At 56.0% G+C, this 18,317-nt stretch overlaps 1 protein-coding gene across 2 annotated transcripts in view; it reads left to right on the top strand.

Annotated features, from left to right (window-relative positions):
- SLC12A3 (solute carrier family 12 member 3) overlaps nucleotides 1–17,655 on the top strand; it is a 35,750-nt gene extending 18,095 nt beyond the window's left edge. For both annotated transcript variants that reach the window (XM_070613692.1, XM_008527997.2), the window contains 9 exons: nucleotides 238–344; nucleotides 2,012–2,094; nucleotides 3,227–3,304; nucleotides 4,008–4,109; nucleotides 5,002–5,113; nucleotides 7,500–7,586; nucleotides 10,603–10,738; nucleotides 12,228–12,295; nucleotides 16,864–17,655. In XM_070613692.1, coding sequence (XP_070469793.1) covers nucleotides 238–344; nucleotides 2,012–2,094; nucleotides 3,227–3,304; nucleotides 4,008–4,109; nucleotides 5,002–5,113; nucleotides 7,500–7,586; nucleotides 10,603–10,738; nucleotides 12,228–12,295; nucleotides 16,864–17,005 — 915 coding nt within the window. In that variant the 3' untranslated portion in view covers nucleotides 17,006–17,655. The remainder of the gene's footprint in view (nucleotides 1–237; nucleotides 345–2,011; nucleotides 2,095–3,226; nucleotides 3,305–4,007; nucleotides 4,110–5,001; nucleotides 5,114–7,499; nucleotides 7,587–10,602; nucleotides 10,739–12,227; nucleotides 12,296–16,863) is intronic.
- Nucleotides 17,656–18,317: the final 662 nt, after the last annotated feature.

Raw genomic sequence — 18,317 nt, forward strand, 5'->3', positions numbered from 1 at the left:
TGGCCCAGGTTTGGAGAGGCCACAGGGGACAGCTTTGGCTGTAGCTTCACCTTTCTCGTGGCATGTCCAGGCAGACAGGACCCTGAACTGGGGGATGTATTTCCTGAGCCCTCGCTACATGGTGGAGAGGGCAGCTGGGCTGCAAGAGAGCCCCACCCTGGTCACAGGACAGAGCCCCTGCGGGGCGTGAGGCCTGATCCCTCACCGCACCCCCACCCCACTGCCCTGCCCCGCCAGGCCGCCGGTCTCGGGAGAATGAAGCCCAACATTCTGGTGGTCGGGTTCAAGAAGAACTGGCAGTCGGCTCACCCGGCCACGGTAGAGGACTACATCGGCATCCTGCAGTGAGTGAGGGCGGCAGGGACGCAGGGCCTCGGGTCTGTCAAGTGGGGCCTTTGGAGTTTCCTGGGTCTTAGGACGCAAAGGGGAAGCAGTGGGTGCTATCAAGAAGCTGAGTCCGGAGGCCGAGTGGGTTAAGTTCGCGCGTTCCACTTCGGCGCCCCGGGGTTTCGCAGGTTCGGATCCTGGGTGCGGACATGGTATCACTCATCAGGCCACGCTGAGGCGGTGTCCCACATGCCACAACTAGAAGGACCCACAACTAAAATATACAACTATGTACTGGGGGGATTTGTGGGGAGAAAAAGCAAAAAAAAAAAAAAAAAGAAAAGAAGCTGAGTCTGCTGGTTCAAAGCCGAGGAGGAAACAGACAGACTGGGGGTTCCCCACTCTGATCTGGACACCAAGCTGGGCAGGGAACAGGCAGGTAACACAGTGAAGAGAGCCAGGTGTGGGACAACAGGGAGCGGTGGGGACTGTGGTGAACTAGAGACAGCAGCTGTTACTTGGCGCCAGCCAGTTGTGCCCAGACAGAAATGTGGGCCCAGGGTTGCCAGACCTAGTTTTACAGAGCAGTTGAAAAGGTATGTTTTTAGGTGAAAACCTTGTGCCCTCCTGTGGGCTGCACAAGACCTACAGATGGACAGCTCTCGAGCTGTAGGGTGGTACCACTAATCAAGACGTGAAAGCAGACCTCCGAGGAGGCGACAAGACAAGTGTGGGGAGTGGGACCAGGGGAAGAACTCGCTGGGGATTTCAGGGTTCACTCCAAACCCTTTCTCCTTCAGCTCTTGCTCTGCAAGGTCCAGAAAACGCCTGCCTGAGTCGCTTTTCTGCATTGAGGTGGTACAGAGAGGCAGTGTGCAATAGCATTTAAAGCACACAAGGCTGAGTGTGGGGGGCTGGGCCTGCCTCCGGGTCTGCTGTGAGCCAGCCGTGTGACTCTGAGCCGTGGCCCCCATCGAAATCCCAGCACGCGGTGTTGGACTGCCTGCTCTCAGGCCCCCTCCCCAGCTCCAACATTCCAAGACTCCGCATGCTGGAGAAGGTGCCCGTCCCGGAGACGTGTAATGCTGCAGAGGTCACCCAGGGCGGGGCTTGGCCTGTTCCGTCAAACCCTAATGCGGGGCTCTCGGGCACTGTGTCAACCAGGCAGTGAATGTTCTTCTGGGGCAGGAGGCTTCCAGATCTGGTGGTCAACAGACAATCTATTGCTGCCTTCCCGAGCGAGGCCCTCCCTGTGCGGATGTGTGCCCTCGGGGATTACAGGCTCAGCTCTTTAACTCTAATCCCAGCTGGCCGCTTCCTCCATTGTCTGCAAGTGACTCCCCCAAACTCAGTTTTCGCATCTGTAAAGTGGGGATAATAATGCCCATCCCCACCTCTGTTGGCAGAGCTCTGAGGATTTTCCAAACGTATCAGGAGGACAGCGCCTGGCTCCAAGACTGGCCTGACTTGGTTTCCCCCCAAGTACAGGGTCCACAGGATCTCCGGGGCCACAGACTATAGAACTGAAGAGGTCCTGGGACTCTCCAATTCCCGGGGATGGGGAGACTGAGGCTCAGAGAGCAGAAAGGGTGTGGCGGGCGGCAGAGCCAGCTCTCAACAGGTGGCCTCCTGCGGCCTGGGGGCTGGGACCAGGAGGAGCCTGACCCACCTCCTCTCTCTCCAGCGATGCTTTTGATTTCAACTACGGTGTGTGTGTCATGAGGATGCGTGAGGGGCTCAACATCTCGGAGATGATGCAGGCACACAGTGAGTGCACACCCCACCTGCTTGGCACCCCTGTCAAAAACTGGAACAGGATTCCAGAAAGTTCTAGAACCCAATTTTTTTTTAAGTGGTGGAGGGAAGAAAGTGGAAAATTAGTAAGGAATAAAAGGTCACAGACTCCTAGAAAGTCAGCTTTTGATGCTCCCTTAGAGCTCATTGGGTTCCCAAATGGAGAAACTGAGGCCCAGACAGGGGAAGTGACCAGTTCAAGGTCATGCTTCCAGCTTAGGGCAGAACCGAGACTGGAACCCAGAGCTCGCCCAGGCTCGATGAATGCTTTTGTAACCAGATGGGATAAAGAGGTTCGAGGAGAGAGAAAAGGAAGAGAGAGGAGAATGCCCTTGTGAAGACACCGGAATACGAGCATGCGCACGTAGGCCATGACAACTGGACGTTTTGGTCTCTGAGACCATCGTTGGGGCCCCCAGTGAGGAGGTGTTTTACATGCAAAGTCACATATGAATACGCAGACTCTGAATCAGTGATATTTGGAGGTGTGAAAGAAATCGCATATATGAAAACAAACAGGGGCAGGGGTGCGGGGGAGCTGGAAGGAGTGGACCTGGGTTTCCTGCAGGCAGGGCCTGGTGTCGTCCGTCCACGTCACCCAGTGCCGAGCGCACACCCAGCCCAGAGCAGTTGTTCCGTGACTATTTATCAGCCAGTCTGTGCAGAGCAGCAGCCTCGCTCCTGATGACGCTGTGCTAGGCGCTGGGGGCGCGCAGGAAACTAAACTGGGTCTGCCCTTGGGGAGCTGATGATCCAGCGGGAAAAGCAGTGGCCTCATAAGTCATTTCAGACAGTGACTCCGACACCGCGCACGCGGTCAGGAAGGCCTCCCTGAGGAGGGGGCCTTTTGCTAGAAGTGGGGCTGGGGAAGGCGTGCTCCTGGCTCAGGGAGCACCCACCACTGAGGCCTGCGCGGGGGCATGAGCGAGCGAGGTCTGAGGAGCAGAAAGAAGCCAGTGGAGCTGGAGCATAAAGGGCCGGGTCCAGAGGGCGGGGCCCAATCAGTGGCAGGAAGGAGCCAGGACTCTTCCTGGTGTGAAGAGGAGGAACCAGGACTTGCCCCAGGCAGGGGAGCCTAGGGACAAAGCTGCCCTCTCTCTTGCAGTTAACCCCGTGTTTGACCCAGCGGAGGACCGCAAGGAAGCCATCGCCCGCGGGGCCAGGCCTTCTGTCTCCGGCACACGTCAGTCTCCACCCCATGCAGACCCACAGAGTGCTCAGGGCCCTTGCCCTGTGGGGCAGCTAGTGGTGGGCCACACGGGACCTTGGTCAAGGGCAGGAGGCTCCGGAGACCTGGGGTCGGGTGACTGAAGGCGACGGCTTGGGCAGTGTTAAAGACTGCCAGCCGTGCTGAGGACTTCAGTGTCCGGGCATCGTGGAAACCCACCCAGCAGGCTCTGGGCCCGTGTTCCGCCCCCTTCAAGGTCCCACCAGTCATGCTCAAGTGTGACAGGTAGGGAGGGGAGGGGTAGGGTTCTCCTTCAGTCCTTTCCCACTGATGCTCTGGGAGGCAGGGGAGCCACAGTGCAGGAGCTGGGGGCATCCTGTGGGCATCTTTGAGGGGCACAGAGGAGTCTTTAAGAGAATGGCCCCCATCCCCAGTGCCCACCAGAATCCTGGGAGACAGAAGCTAGGAGCAAGGGAGGGGTGCATCATAGACCCCCACTCCTGGTCAACCTGCCAGAGCATCAGAGACTCAGTGTTGAAGAGCCATTGGTGCTCCGGGCCAGGCCCCCATGCATGACCTCAGCAGGGCGCTCCAGCACTGCGTGCACAGCCCCGGTGATGGCAAGCCCACCTCACAGGGCAGCTGGCTCTGTTTTCAGACAGACTCAGGCATGTGAATGTGCTCTGCTCCCATGTGACGTGCGCCTCTGCTCCTGCAGTGGACCCCGAGGCCCTGGTGCGGGAGGAGCAGGCCAGCACCATCTTCCAGTCGGAGCAGGGCAAGAAGACCATCGACATCTACTGGCTATTCGACGATGGAGGTCAGCGCCCCCTTGGACACCGGCTCTGCTGGGGCCGCTTCCCTCCATGATTCTGTTCTCTTGGCCTGTGCTTCTTGGCAGCTCTCAACAAGGCCTCCGGTGGGACCTCAGAGCCCAGCAGAGGGGACTCAGGGCCCCAGGGCCTCCCATTGGGCTCGGGGGAGGCTGGCTGGGCCCTTCTCTTGGATCAGTGTTTCAGCTGTAAAATGAGGACTTTACAGGAGGAGCTGAGGTCAACGTGAGGTGGAAGGTTCAGATGGGCCGGCCTTAGGGGTCACAGCACGTGACATAAACGGGAGATTTGGGCTGCTGCACAGGAAAGCTATAGGGATATTCTTTATTTCCAAAAGAAATACGCTCTCTCCCATTTTTCTTAAAACATATGGCTCTCAGCTTTATGTTCCCACCTTGGATAGAGTCCTAGATAGAGAGAAAATGTTTCTGCTCCAAGAGGCTGCCTCCTATGAGTGATGGCTGATATAGACGGAGTACTTACCGTATGCTTGACACCAAGTGCTTTACACGGATTGACCTAAGGCAAGCCACAGGCAGGAACTGTTTTTAACCCCCTTTACAAATAGGGAAACTGAGGCACAGAGTGACTACGTAATCTGTGGCTTATGCAGTGAGAAGTGACAGCAATCTTGATTTTCACATGAAATCCCCCAATTATTAAAAGCCAGCTCACTTATTCCAAACATTATGCGGGCCACATAAGCTCCGCCCACAGATCCTCTGTGTGCCGCTCTGGTTTAGTCCCGCGAGCTCTTTATACAGGTGGGTAAACTGAGGTCCAGAGAGGGGATGGGTTTGCTAGTGGCGGAGCGGAAACCCAGAGAGGGCTTTACCCTGAGAGCGTTTTCCTCTTGACCCCTGGAACCCTCCTTGCCAGGCCTCACCCTCCTCATCCCCTACCTCCTGGGCCGCAAGAAAAGGTGGAGCAAGTGCGCGATCCGTGTGTTTGTGGGCGGCCAGATCAACAGGATGGACCAGGAGCGGAAGGCGTAAGCGGGGAGCGCGGGCAGGGGTGGGGGTGCCACGCAGGACCAGCACATCCCGGCTCTATCCCAGCGTCCCCCGCCCGCTCCCCCCACCCTCAGGCGCCGTCCCCAGGTGGGCTCCGCTCTCTCCAGGTCACAGCGATGGTGAGGGAGCTCCGGGCAGGAGCAGGTTTCTCTCCATTCCAGAAGTCATTTTGGTGTCCTTTAAGAAGATGCAGACGGCCCCGTCCCAGCCGTGACAGGGAGGGTGTTCAATTTGAAAATCACCATCTCCTCAAGGAGAAACCTGTGTGAAATGAAGGCTAGAGAAGGCCCCTCCTCCTGAGAAATGGGGTGCAGCTTCGAGTCCTTCAGTGCAATGTCCCCCAAGCTTGGCATGCTGTCCCTGGTGAGACCAGAGGTGACTGTAGTGGCCCAGAGAAGGGGCAGCGAATCCCACAGAATCTCTTGGTGAGAGGTGACCTTTAATTTTCCCAATCTGTGGTTGATTCTGTGCTCAGGAATCCATGCGAATCTCCTGTCCAAGCACCAGAGGGCAGGCCTGCCTGGGCTCGGCAGGCTGTGCGGCTGGCCGGAATTTAGTGACGTTCTTTTATTTACTCGAGTTTTATTAATCGCCTCTTTCTGGCATGAGATGCTGGTTCTCTGTTTGGAATGGTGATATGAAATTTCCTTTCAACATGTGGCTAAGTAAGAATGTGAGTTGATTTAAGCTGAAAAGGAAGTAAATAGTAAGGCAGATACACAGGTCGGGGGGGTGGCAGGAGTCGGGCAGGTGGCACATGTGTGCTTAGAGTTGGGCGACTGCTGCTTACAGCAAGGTCAAATGAGGTCGGAGGTCGTAGGGTAGAGGACCACTGGAGGGGGCACATGGGCAGGGAAGGATGGGGGGCTTGCCCAAAGTCGTGCAGTAACTAGCCCAAGAGAAGAAACCCTGCTCTGCCTCTAGTGCCCTCGGCAGCCATCCCAGCTGTGACACCCCTGGGTTGGGACCTCAGGCCGTGCCACCCTGGTCCTACACCAGGACTACATCCGCAGGACCCCTTCTCAGTCACCTCCTGCGAGTTAAGGGCAACCCAGCCATCGCAGCTCGTTGTCCTCACTCTTGTTGAGAACTTCTCCACTGGCAGGCCCTACTCAGCAATGCTCGGGGCAAACAGCTTCTCTGGCCTCCCAAGGGTGCAGAAGCAGCCCAGCCTCCTGACCCAGCCCCCAGGGGAAGCTGGGCTCAGCTGGCCTCACTCAGCTCGAGCCCGCAGACCCGCAGGGTCACGGGGTGCTTTCAAGCAGAGCTTGTGATATCTCCTTGGCTCCCCAACCGTCTCTCTACTGCTCTACTGGGCCACGCCCTCTGCCCTCCTCGTGAACCCTGGCCAGGCCTGAGCTGCCTCCTGCCCGCCTCTCCCCCGCAACCCCATACACCGAGATGTCGAGATGTCAGCGGCCCCCAGCTCTGCTTCCCTAATTTCACTCCCAAGGTCAGGGGCCTGCAGTGGCTTGACAGCTGGGCCCCAGCCTGGTCCTTCTGGCTTGTCTCCCTCACCTTTCTCTTCCCTGACCCCCCACTGCTCCCACTCCACCCCCTGCACCCCCATACCGTCACTCATTTGGACTCCCCTGCTGGGGCGCTCGCATCCTGCCAACTAGTCCTGGGATATCACCAAAGCCATGTCCCACCCAGGGATTCTGATGCAGTGAGGGGCTAGGGCAGAGGCAGGCCTGTTGTTTACAAGGCTCCTTGGGTTATTCCAGTGTGGACACACCCCACCCCACCTGCTTTGGCCTATAATAAGTTTACCCACCATGCACCATTCAGCCAGATCGCCACCTCCTCTGTGAAGCCTTCCCTGATTGCTGCAAACCACAGCTGGCGTCTCCTCCCCTGTTGGAGGCAAAGTTGCCACCATCTGGCTCACTACCCCTGGTTCCGTACCTTGTTCGTGTGTGTTACCTTTGCCCAGCCGCCCTGTAATGTCCTGTATTTACCTTCCCGTCCCATAGACTTCTTCTTCTCAAGGTGTGGTCTATGGATCAGCAGCTTCCCATCTCCCGGGATCTTCTCAGAAATGCAGAATCCCAGGCCCTGACCCAGATCAGCTGAATCAGAATGTGCACTGCAGCGAGGTCCCCGGCTGATGCGCGGGTGTGCTAGGACAGGGGTGGCCCCCAGATGCTTGGGAAATACTGGTCGACAAATCAATCACTTGTCATTTGACCTATGTTATCAGTACTCGTTTATTGTCCGTCCCTCCCGGGTTAGAATGTAAACTCTGTGAGGGCGGTGAGCAGATTGGACTTGTTCTGCTCACTGCTCTCTCCTCAGCAGGCGCGCCATAAAAATTCATTGAATGAATGAGTAAGTACGATTTTAAACATCTCCGTCTTCCAGGATCATTTCTCTGCTGAGCAAGTTCCGACTGGGCTTCCATGAAGTTCACGTCCTTCCCGACATCAACCAGAAGCCGCGGGCTGAGCAGTGAGTTCTCCGTACTAGGGGTTCCAGGCAGAAGGGCGAGCCGGGTACGCTGCAGCCCCTCTGCCCATTGTCCCTTTCTCCCTGTGAGCAGAGGGCGGAGGGCTGCCCGCCCCACCGCCACCGAGACAGGCTCCAGGAGAGAAAGAGGAAGGGTCAGGCTTTGCAGCCGTTTATTTTCATGCTTGTGGTCCTCTCTTTGCATCCGGGAGCTCTGGGCTTTGGCAGAAGCACACCTGGGCTGGAGGCGGGTGGATTTTCACATTCGTGCTTTTCTTAGAGCAAGTGGTTTTTACACTGTTACTGGTGCGGGTCGTGGCTGTTGTGCCGCTTGAGCAGAGGCTTGTGTCTCATCCACAGGGACCCCCCACGCCCACCCCACAGGCCGAGGGAGACTCTGGCTTCACACATCACCAGCCCAGGCTGCTGGCTACTCATAAAAGGCTGATTTTACCTGGGAAACTGCCTAGTTTTCTCAGTTTTCCCCACGACCCTGAGTGTTTTCATCAGACAGCGGTTCTCAAACCTTGGCATGTATCGGAATCACCACCTGCTGGCTCTCGCCCCCACGATTCTGAGTTAGTGGGTCTGAGGTGGGACCCGAGAACCTGCACGTCTAACAAGCTCTCAGGGGCTGGTGCAGGCACCCCACTTTGAGAACCACTGTGTTAGCGACAATCCACGGAAAGGGCTTAAAAGGTAGCACCCAGCCCAGAATCAGTGTTCCATAGATGCTGGGTTTGTGGCTTCTGCCTACTTGTCGCTTCTGAGCTCTGTCTGCATCTTGACCTTCTCTGCAGTCCCAGCTCCACTGCAAACTGCCTCCTTCTCCAGGCATTGCCTCGTTTAAATTCCTGAAAAAGGGACTGTGTCTAGACCAGCTCATCCCTTCCTGCTGGGCTAAGTTACTGGAAAGGCTGTTTCTTGGCTACCTTTGGTGCACTTGGCTGTGGCCAGGGGTGGCATAGTCACATGTCCCAAGACCCATGGCTGGAGGGCAGCTCTTTCTGCAGGAGCCACGGCAGAGGCACATCCTCTTCATGGGGGCTGAGGGGTGCTGGAGCAAACAGAACGGAAGGTGCAAAGGCCCTGAGGCAGAAGCATGGCAGCTGCAGTCCCTGATGTTACAGTAACACAGTGCTTGGAGTGGGGAACATGTTGAATGGTCTGGGCAACAGCTCCCCTCCTGCCGCCATGCACCTGTGAGCACGCAGACTTTAAGCAAACCCCTGTGTGAGTTTGCAGCAGGGCTCAATTGTGGGATCAGAAGAAACTATTTCCTTTCCTAATGATTCAATTTCATATTCTTAGAATAAGACGTTTACAACAGAATTTGCTTTCTGTAAATCAATCTCCATGAGGTTCTCCAGGACTCTGTCTCTGCAGTCAAGTAAGGTCGGTCCTGCCCTCCTGGCCCTTACTTCTCCCTTGGAACTCCCATGACCTGGAAAGGGAAAGAGGTCAAGACAGGACTTAGCAGTGATGGACAGAGTCATCCTGCCGTTTGCTCAGGGCTGTGCTTGGAGCCGCAGGGCAAATGCGCACACTGCAGCCCTGCCCTGCAGGGTTTACCCTGGCTGAAGTGCAGGCTGGAGGACGTCAGGAGCCATCTCAATGCTGCAGAGACGGACCAGGATGCCAGAGAGGATGGATCGTCTCTGTTGGTGGAGGCCCAAAGCCTTGAGAAAGGCCTTGAACAGAGAGAGACAGGGAACACCTTCCAGGCGGGGAGTGCTGCGACAGCCAGCGTGCAGACCCCGTGCAGCATCTCCGATCTTTAATCCCCTCCTTTGCCCCCATCTGCCTCCACCTCCTGGACCATTTCTCCCCACCCTTGCACAGTCAAACTTCTCCGAAGTGAAGTTCTACTGTCGTCACTTCCTCCCCAGCCCTCCTCCTCCCGCTCGCTCAGGACTGCCTTCCACCACTGCTCCACTGAAATCACCCCGGCCGGCGTCATCGGTGACCTCTGCACCGACAGATCCACAGAGCCCACACCTGTCCTCAACTTCCTCCGCCTGTCAGTTGCCTTTGACACAGTGATCCTTCTGGAAACAGTTCTTTGGGTTCTGAGACGCCACCTCTACTGGTTTCCTCCTACCTCAGGGGTCCTTCTTTCAGTTTCCTTTGCTGACTCGTCCTCCTTTGCCTGACTTACACTTGTTGGCATCCTTGGGGTTCGGCCCTGGACCCTTGTCTCTTTACTCTGTCCCCAGGTGAGCTCATCCATCTTCATTGCTTCAGATGGCCTCATCTGAATGCCGACCAGTCCAAATTTCTATCTTTAATAATGTAAGTCAGATCGCATAGAAACCCTCCAACAGCTTCCTGTCTCGCTCGGGGCAAATAACAAAGGCCTGCCTGATCTGGCCCCTCACGACCTGTCTGTCCTTGCCTCCTCCCGCTCTCCCTGCATGCACCTCGTTCCAGACGCCTGGGTTCCTTCACTGCTCCCCAGACAGACCAAGCATGCTTCGGCCTCAGGGCCTTTGCTCCTTCAGTTCTGTTTGCTCCAGCACTCCCTGCCCTGTGCATAGCTGGCTTCAGAAGGACAGGCGTCCTTTGGGTCCAGAGAAGCCTTCCCCACCCCCGTTGTCCCCCATCCCAGCATTCAGTTTGTGCCTGCACAAAACCTCCAATCTATGTTTATTTGCCTGTTTGTCACCCAGCAGACCTTGAGCTCTGTGAGGATGGGGGAGCTTGTCTGGTTTGTTCACCGTTGTGTAGCGCAGAGCCTGGCTCAGAACAGTGCTCAGTCACCACCTGTGGCACAGTCTGTGGGTGGAGGTGGGTCCCAGGTCAGCTGTCAGGGACAACGCGTGGAGGTTCTGTTGAAAGCCGGACCCACCCATCAGTGCTGAATTCAGCAAGGGAGCTGCCTCGATGTGAAAGGCAGCGTCAGAATGGGGTTCAGCCTGACACATATGTCCCTGTGGCATCTGCCTCCATCTCCCTCCAGGGCCTGCTTTCCCTGGAGACCGCGCCTTCGTGCCCCATCTCACCTGCTCTCTCTCCCCAGCACCAAGCGGTTTGAGGACATGATCGCACCCTTCCGCCTGAACGATGGCTTCAAGGACGAGGCCACGGTCACTGAGATGAGGCGGGACTGCCCCTGGAAGATCTCGGATGAGGAGATTAACAAGAATAGAGTCAAGGTGCCGGAGAGAGGAGGCCTTGCTGGGCTGGGGTGGGGTCAAGTTCCCACCGGGGTCAGGGCCCTGTGCCCCATCTCACCTGAGCTTCTTCAACTCCTGCCCCTTGACCCTCCACCCTGCTCCCGCGTGCGCCCCGCCCCTAGATATCCTGAAGCCATAAATGCTCGGGCTGCCCGGTAACCCAGATGTGGAACTCAGAGCCAGCCTTGGTGTGGGAGCCTGGTCCTCCTGCCCATGTTGAGCCAGCCCCCACCTTGGCGACGGGCTGCCCAGAGCCCCTCTCCCTCTACTCCCCATTCCTCCCTGCCTGCTGGAAGGGACTTGTGAGACAAGTGGTGAAGGTCAAGGCAGATTTGTCCTGTGGCCCAACAAGGCAGGCGGCCCTCTGCCCAGTCAGCATCTCCAGGCCTCTAATGAGGGCTAAAGGAGAGCGGGGCTGCGGCGGCCATTGCAAGGTGGGACCAGGGGTCGCAGCTCTGCTCCCTGGGTGCTGCGGGTCCATGCTCCTCCCTGGGGTGATTTTGCCCCTCAGAGGACGTGTGCAAGCTCTGGAGACATTTTCCATTATCCCCACTGGGGGGTGGGATTGCTGCTGTCGCTTAGTGAGTACGTGACAGCATCACCTAGGATGCTGCTAGACATCCTACGACCCACAGGACAGTTCCCACAATGAAGAATTGTTCCACCCAGACGTCAGTGGTACGAGATCCAGTCCCTGGTCTAGGTTAACTCACTTTTTCATTCTCGCAAATGGGGTGTCCATCCACTATCAGACTCTGAGTGTCAGTCATTTCTGAACAGTTTGGAGACAGGTCTTGGGGTGGGAGGGAGTCTCCCCCACAACCAGCCCACACGAGCTTTGAGGAATTCCCTGATCCGTCAGCCCGGAGGCCCTGCCCCCAAGGGCCCACAGCTGCCCGGCTCCTGGGGGCGTGCTGAGTAAAGCTGGCGTCTGTGAAGGCTGATGCCTTCTCCGTTCCAGAGGCGCCGGAGCACTCCACCCCTGCTCCGAGTCCACCTTATCAAGTGCCTTCCAGGACGAGGCCCTCTGCTTGGTGCTTTTGCACAGGTTCTCTCCCCCTATCCTCCCACATTCCCTGGGGAGGGTATTACCATGCCCATTTTACAGATAAAGACCGTGAAGTTCAGGGAGGCAACGTGCCCTGCTCAGGTTCTCTCTGCTGAGGACCATCGGGGCTGGGGTTTGAACCCAGCTCTCCGACACAACGTAAAGTGCTCTCTCCCCGCTCTCTTGCTGGTCATGGTAACAAGGTCAGGCAAGGAGAAACCAAGGAGGATTTCTCAAGGAAGTGAGCTAGGCACTCAGTTACTGTGAGGAGCCCCTTCCTTCCTGGAGGCAGGAGCATCTATAATGCTGTAGGAGGAATCATTCAGGCACCCACTCTGAAAGGTTAAAAGAGGCCCCTGGGCTTGGTGGGAACTGCTCCCGGGGATGTGGGGAGTGACCATGTGGCTTTCCTCGCCCCAGTCCCTTCGGCAGGTGAGGCTGAATGAGATTCTGCTGGATTACTCCCGAGATGCCGCTCTTGTTGTCATGTGAGTAGCGCCCGGCGGGAGGGGAAGCCAGTCTCAGAGGCCAGAGGTGTCAGCTCTGGGAAGGGTGGACACCGGCCGAGGCCCCAAGCCTTCCCTTGTGAGGTGGAAGTGCCCACAGGTCCTGTAAACACAGCCCTAGTAGCCTCTCAGCCGGTGCCGGGCCTGTGTCCACCCCGTGCCCCTGGCAGAGTTCCAGGCCTCGCACACCCCAGGCCTCACTGACTCCCCTCACCTGGGCTTTTCCCTGGTGTGTTGCCTTTTCCTGCCAAACTCGTCTTGGCAAAGTGGACCCAGCTCATTCCAGAAGAAAATCGATTCCTAGTTGGTTGAGAATCATCTAGCCCTCTTTTCCATTGCCCACCTCCAACTGACGTTGGTGCCCAGCCTGCAGAGCAGGGCGGCAGAAGCAGAGGCCTTCCCGGCCCCAGCGGTTCCAGCTCCGTGCTGGTCAGACCCTTGGGCTGCCGCTGCTGCTGCCTGTGTCCAGGGAGGAGCTGCTTCTGGTGGGTATTGGCCAAGGCCAAGTCTGTGGAAGGTGACAGTGAGGCAGAGAGAGTCTCGGGGTGGCTCTGCTCTCTGGGAGCCCACGAGGAAGAACATGGTCAACCACGCCACCTGAGTCCCCTCAAAGCTCAGAGGGAATGAGGGTACTTGCCAAGGCGTGAACCTGGCCTGTCCTACATTTCCTGGGGGCTAGCCACCTGGGAATTCCGTGGGACAGACAGCCGAGAATCCTGCTGAGCCTGTTTTTCCATCCCCTGAAACCAGGATGAAGCACTCAATTTGCAGGGCCCAGTGCAAAATGAACATGTGGGGCCCTTATTCAGAAACTGTTAAGAATGTCAAGAGGGTAACAGCAGAGCATGAGACCCAGCAAGGAGCCCTCCTCTGTGCAGGGCCGTGTGAACACAGATTGCACACCCATGAAGCTGGCCCTGCCTGAAACGGTGCTTCCTGGGGCTTTTAGGGAGATGATTTTTTGTGCAAAGAAAGTGCTCCACATTTGCTTTGACGTGGGAACTGTGACAAGGAGAAGGGCCGGGCTTATCTCCAAGCCTCTGGCCAACACTTTGCAGAGAATGTTCCTGGGGCGAGGTTGGCCTGGGTGCAGACTGAGTCACAGTGCAAGACAGTGAGAAGGGCTTCGTCCTGAGATGGCTCCCTGCACCTTTTGTGGGTGTGATACCTGGGTGTGCCAACCGCGTCTTCGTGGATGCCACCTCTGTTCAGAGAAGCAAGTTTGCATTCTGTCTCTGCTGTTAGCCCACAGTGTGGTCTTGGGCAAGTGACCCAACTTCTCTGAGCCTTAGTTTCCCTGATTACAGAGAAGAGTTAAACTAGATTATTTCTCCAAGATTTTCTTTCAGTCTAACATGCTATGGTTCTAAGTGTATTTGCCCTAAAATGAGTCAGTCTCCCAGGCTATCAGATGAGGAATTTCATCCCTGGACGTGTCCATCTGCTGGCACCTCGGCTCTCCCACTCCCTCAGCCCCAGACTTCGTGGGGAAGCCAGTCCCTGCCTGCCAGCCTTTGTGGAATTAGCTGAGACAAATAACCGTGAGGCCAGCCATCCTGAGAAGACGCGGGCACACAGCATCCCCCCCATGGCGGCAGCCGCAGCTGTTGCCCAGAGGGCCCGGCTGTCGGGCCAACTCAGTGGGAGGACAGAGCAGCTGCCGATTTGTGGTGCTGACCTCCAGCCTGGAGACGCGCCCTGGTTTCAAAAAGTTCAGTCTGAGCGTCACCTTCACCAGGGCCACCACGAGCTTGTGGAAAATGGCAAATTCCTCAGTTCCCTCCAGACAAGGGTCTGGAGCGGAGCCCAGGAAGCTGCCTTCCCCAGGAATTATGAGGAAGAAATCATCCTCCCCAGCCGCGGCGAAACGACAACATCACGTTGTCCAGCACTTCAGGGAGCCTGCGTGGAGCATTTTCTAGAGCGGGTTTGAGGCAGATCTTGGCTGTTTATTGTCTACTAATCGATCAGTGGTTTATCTGATTAATGGCCATGTTTGAGTTCAGCTTAACCCGCAGAGCTGATAAACCAGCCTCGTAACCACTCCGACGGCCTTTGACGAGACTAACCACCTACTTCTGGCCTAACTTTCCAGCCTAGACACCTCTTTCTTCCATAAAGACTCCCTCCTTGAGGCCAAATAGCAATGATCGAAATAATGATAATCGACATCGCATTTTATGGAATTGAGTCTCTGCGACACTCAAGGCCCTGGGCCAAATTAATTTTCAGAACTCTGTGAAGTGGTTCTATTTTGTCTGCCTCCACACACGCTTTGGAGAGGAGGAAGCTGAGTCTCCGAGGAGCTCATCCTCTTGTGCAGGATCTCCTGGCTGCGACGCGGGGAGCGGCTTCGAAGCCTGCGACATGTTCTGACGTGGGATTATCATTCCACATCTAGGTTAGATCCAAGGCTGCCTTTCTCTGTGGCTAAGAGCTGCAATTCTGAACAAAAAGTTCCTTTGTTCTGGAGCAGCTTTGTTTCTAAAGATTAGTAGCTTTAAGTGCATGCATCCTGTGAGCAGGAATAGAGCGTCATTGACTCTCGCTGGGGGTGACCGTAAGGGAGTCTGTCCCTCGGACAGGTGGACAGGCTTTGCTGGGGGAGGGAACTGCACGCTGAAGCTTGAAAGGCCACAGCAGGGGGGGTGGGAGGGCCCTGCCCCTGCTAAAGCAGCCCCCAGTCTCCTGGGGGCCTTTGGGCCTCTGATGTTTCTGAATTCAGTCCTGGAAAATGATCCCAACGGGCGTTTTCAGCCTCTGGCATATATGTTGAATCAGGAAAGTTAGGTTTCAATATCCCACTTCCCTTTTCCCTGGCAAGTCACCAGACAAACAAAAACGTTCTAACTAAGGTGACACTAGCTTATTGACATGTCCTTGTTCCCATCTGCCTTCCCCCATCCTGGGGACCTTGCCTCTTAAAGGAGGGTGGTGCTTGTCCCAAGCGAAGCATTGAGGATGGAATTTTAAATAAGGGGCTCTGTTTAGGGACCCCCATTTGCCTTCTCAGCAGAGGTGGGCGTTGCAGTGAGCAGAGGCAGCTGGGGGACCTTGGTTCAAGTCCCAGCTTGTGTGGTCACTGGCTTGGTCAGCTCGTGCTGGTGAATAATCCCGAGTGCTGACAGGAGCTGCTGATGTTAGGAAGGGCTTGCTCTGTGCCGGGCGTTGTGCGACATTCTTCCTGTGTTTCGTCTTCTTTAGAGCTCACGAACATCCCCTGAGGAGGTTTCTGTGTCCTCACTTTGAGGAAGAGAAAACTGAGGCTCAGGCACCACGTGGCTGAGGAAGTGACAAAGCCACGACTCCTATCTCCTCTCTGACACCAGAGCCCGTGCTCTGAGCCCAGCGTCCTCACACAGCACCCCCCGTCTGCCCAGGTCCCCTCAACTGGGAGAGAGGCTGTTGCTGCGGGCCCTGCCCTTCCCCCAGGGCTGTTTAGAGGTTCAGATGAAGTAATACCTGTGGACGTACTTTGGGAAAACAAAGGGCAGTCCCACCTAAGGTGCCGGGGCCCCTCCTTCATGTCCCGCCAGCTGGGTCTGGAGATGCCGGCTTTCCAGGAGCCAAGAGCAGGGCAGCTGCAGCCATCCTGAAGCATTTTTGGAATCTCGAGATGGTGGAAAGTCCCTTCCTGAAATAGCCATGGAAATACGGCTGAAGAGCATTCCCGGGCATCGCGGTATTTGCGCAGCATTGCAGCAGACAAGGGGCCCTCCCAGGGCAATGGCAGAGTCCTCCTCCCTGGGCCTTGCATACGTGGCAGGAGGCAGGGCTAGGACACGCAGCTGAAACACATGAACATGTCACATTCTTGTGGCCACAGGCAGGTGTGTGGCCAGAGAGGCAAGGCTGGCATGATTCGAGTGGCCAGATGGGGTGGATCACCCACAACAGCTCAACAGTATCAGACTGTGTTCTAGGCCCAGGGAAAGGGTGGTGAACAAGACAGACCAGGCCTGAACATGCAGTCTAGTAGGGAGACAGACAACCAACAAATAAATGAAGGAGATCTTGAGGGTGTGAAGTGCTATGAAGACAATGACATAGGGTGATACGATAAAGACAGATGGGAGGTCAGCTCTGGAGGGGGTGATCAGAGAAGGAGGTCCCTTGAGCCAAGACCTGAGTGATTCCAAGGAGCCAACCTTCAAAGAGCTGGGGGTGCTGCCTTCTGAGTGGAGAGAACATCTCATGCAAAGGCCCTGGGGCAGGAGCAAGCTTGTCATTTTTTTCAGGAATGGAAAGAAAGCCACTGTGGCTGTAGGCTGTATGAGGGAGGCTGAGGGTGGTAGGAGGTGAGGCTGTGGAGGCTGGTGGGGATCAGATCACGGGGGCCTTACACGCCACGGCCTTGTTTAGAAGTGCTTCATGCCTGAAGGTACATTTTGAGTCCTACTTTTAGGAGAGCAGGCGGTCATTCTTAGGGTGGCTGGGAAGAGGAGCTCCAAAGGGGTCAATTCACAGAGCTGCTGTTCAGAAAGCAAACTCGGGCTGTGTGGGGAAGACCCTTGGTAATTTCTCATCTGCCGTTCCTTCCTGCCTTGCAGCACCTTGCCCATAGGGAGAAAGGGGAAGTGCCCTAGCTCGCTGTACATGGCCTGGCTGGAGACGCTGTCCCAGGACCTCAGACCTCCTGTCATCCTGATCCGAGGAAACCAGGAAAATGTGCTCACCTTTTACTGCCAGTAACTTCACGCTTGCCGTGCCCTCCCAAAGCCAAGGGCGCACGGGATGTCCACCTCTCCTCGGGGACGAGATTCACGTTCTATTGCACTTTAAGCTGTAGCATCGGATGATCCCACTGAAGAAGCTGGTGGCTCCGAACAACTGGCCCCCACCCCCTCGGACCTGTCCTCTGGGCTTTGTGTTTATGGACTGGAGAAGTAGCAGATGGAGTCACACGGAAAATTCTCTGGGGGACACATAGTCCTTTTAAGTTTTCTTTTGATCCTAATTATAACTAATCAAATTTCAGCCTTTGATTTACATACAAATCAGAGTCAGAGCGGGGGTACGAGCATTGACACTTTCTACTGACTTTCCCTGGGGGACCCCCTAACCAAGCCCCCGTCCTCTGACGGTCAGGAGAATGGGCGCCCCACCTGTGGCCCTCACAGGAGAACTGCAGGGCTCTTTGAGCCTCCAAAATAATGCAAATTTCTTTAACCACCTCTCACTACCTTCACTTTCAATAATAATGTGTCTTCAGTGTTTTGGTTGGTTCTTTGCTAGACCAGGGACTTTCAAACTTTTGGGGGCTGCAACCCACAGTAAGAAATATATTTCACATTGACACTTGGAACAAACACAGTGAAACTAAAGGGTCACAAAGTGATACTTACTAAGGGTGATGCACTCCGATATTTTCTGTGCTGGTTCCTTTTCTCCTTTTAATGTTGGTTGCAATCCACTAAAATGAGTTTGGGACCCACTAATGGGAGGTGAAAAACACAGCTTAGACTTTCTTTTGTTCCCTGCAGTTTTTTCTGCACAGCAGGGAGCCCAGCTGATTTGGAGAAAGGCCATGTTGGGCACCACTGCCCTTTCCTCTGCTCATCCTCCAGGGAAGGAAAGGGAAAGGACAAAACACGCAAGGAGGGGTATTGAGGGTGGGCACGTCAGGAAGGAGCTTCAGAGAAGGGGCGGGATTTCCAGGGTCTGGAAGGGTACCTGGCAGGTTTGGTTGGGGGTGGAGGATGGAGTTCGGCCACAGATGCAGGTTTGGTGGGTCGGGAATGGGGAAGTGGAAGAGAGGATGCAAAGACTGCAAGATTGGGCGGAGGATCAGAAAGGTCCAAACCCAGCCCAGGGCCAGGTGAAAGGACAGGGGAGGAGGAGCCGCCAGTAAGAGATGGAAACAATGCAAGTGGCAGAGGGGGCTGCGGGGAGAGGAACGCAAGACTGGTGTCCGAGGCAAGAGAGAACCTGGGGAGGATGAAGCCTGCCCAGGTAGGGATGTTCCGGTTACTATGGTTGAATAGCTCAGAGGTTTGCACCAGCC

The sequence above is a fragment of the Equus przewalskii genome, chromosome 3, assembly GCF_037783145.1.
Source record: "Equus przewalskii isolate Varuska chromosome 3, EquPr2, whole genome shotgun sequence".
NCBI classification, from domain to species: domain Eukaryota; kingdom Metazoa; phylum Chordata; class Mammalia; order Perissodactyla; family Equidae; genus Equus; species Equus przewalskii.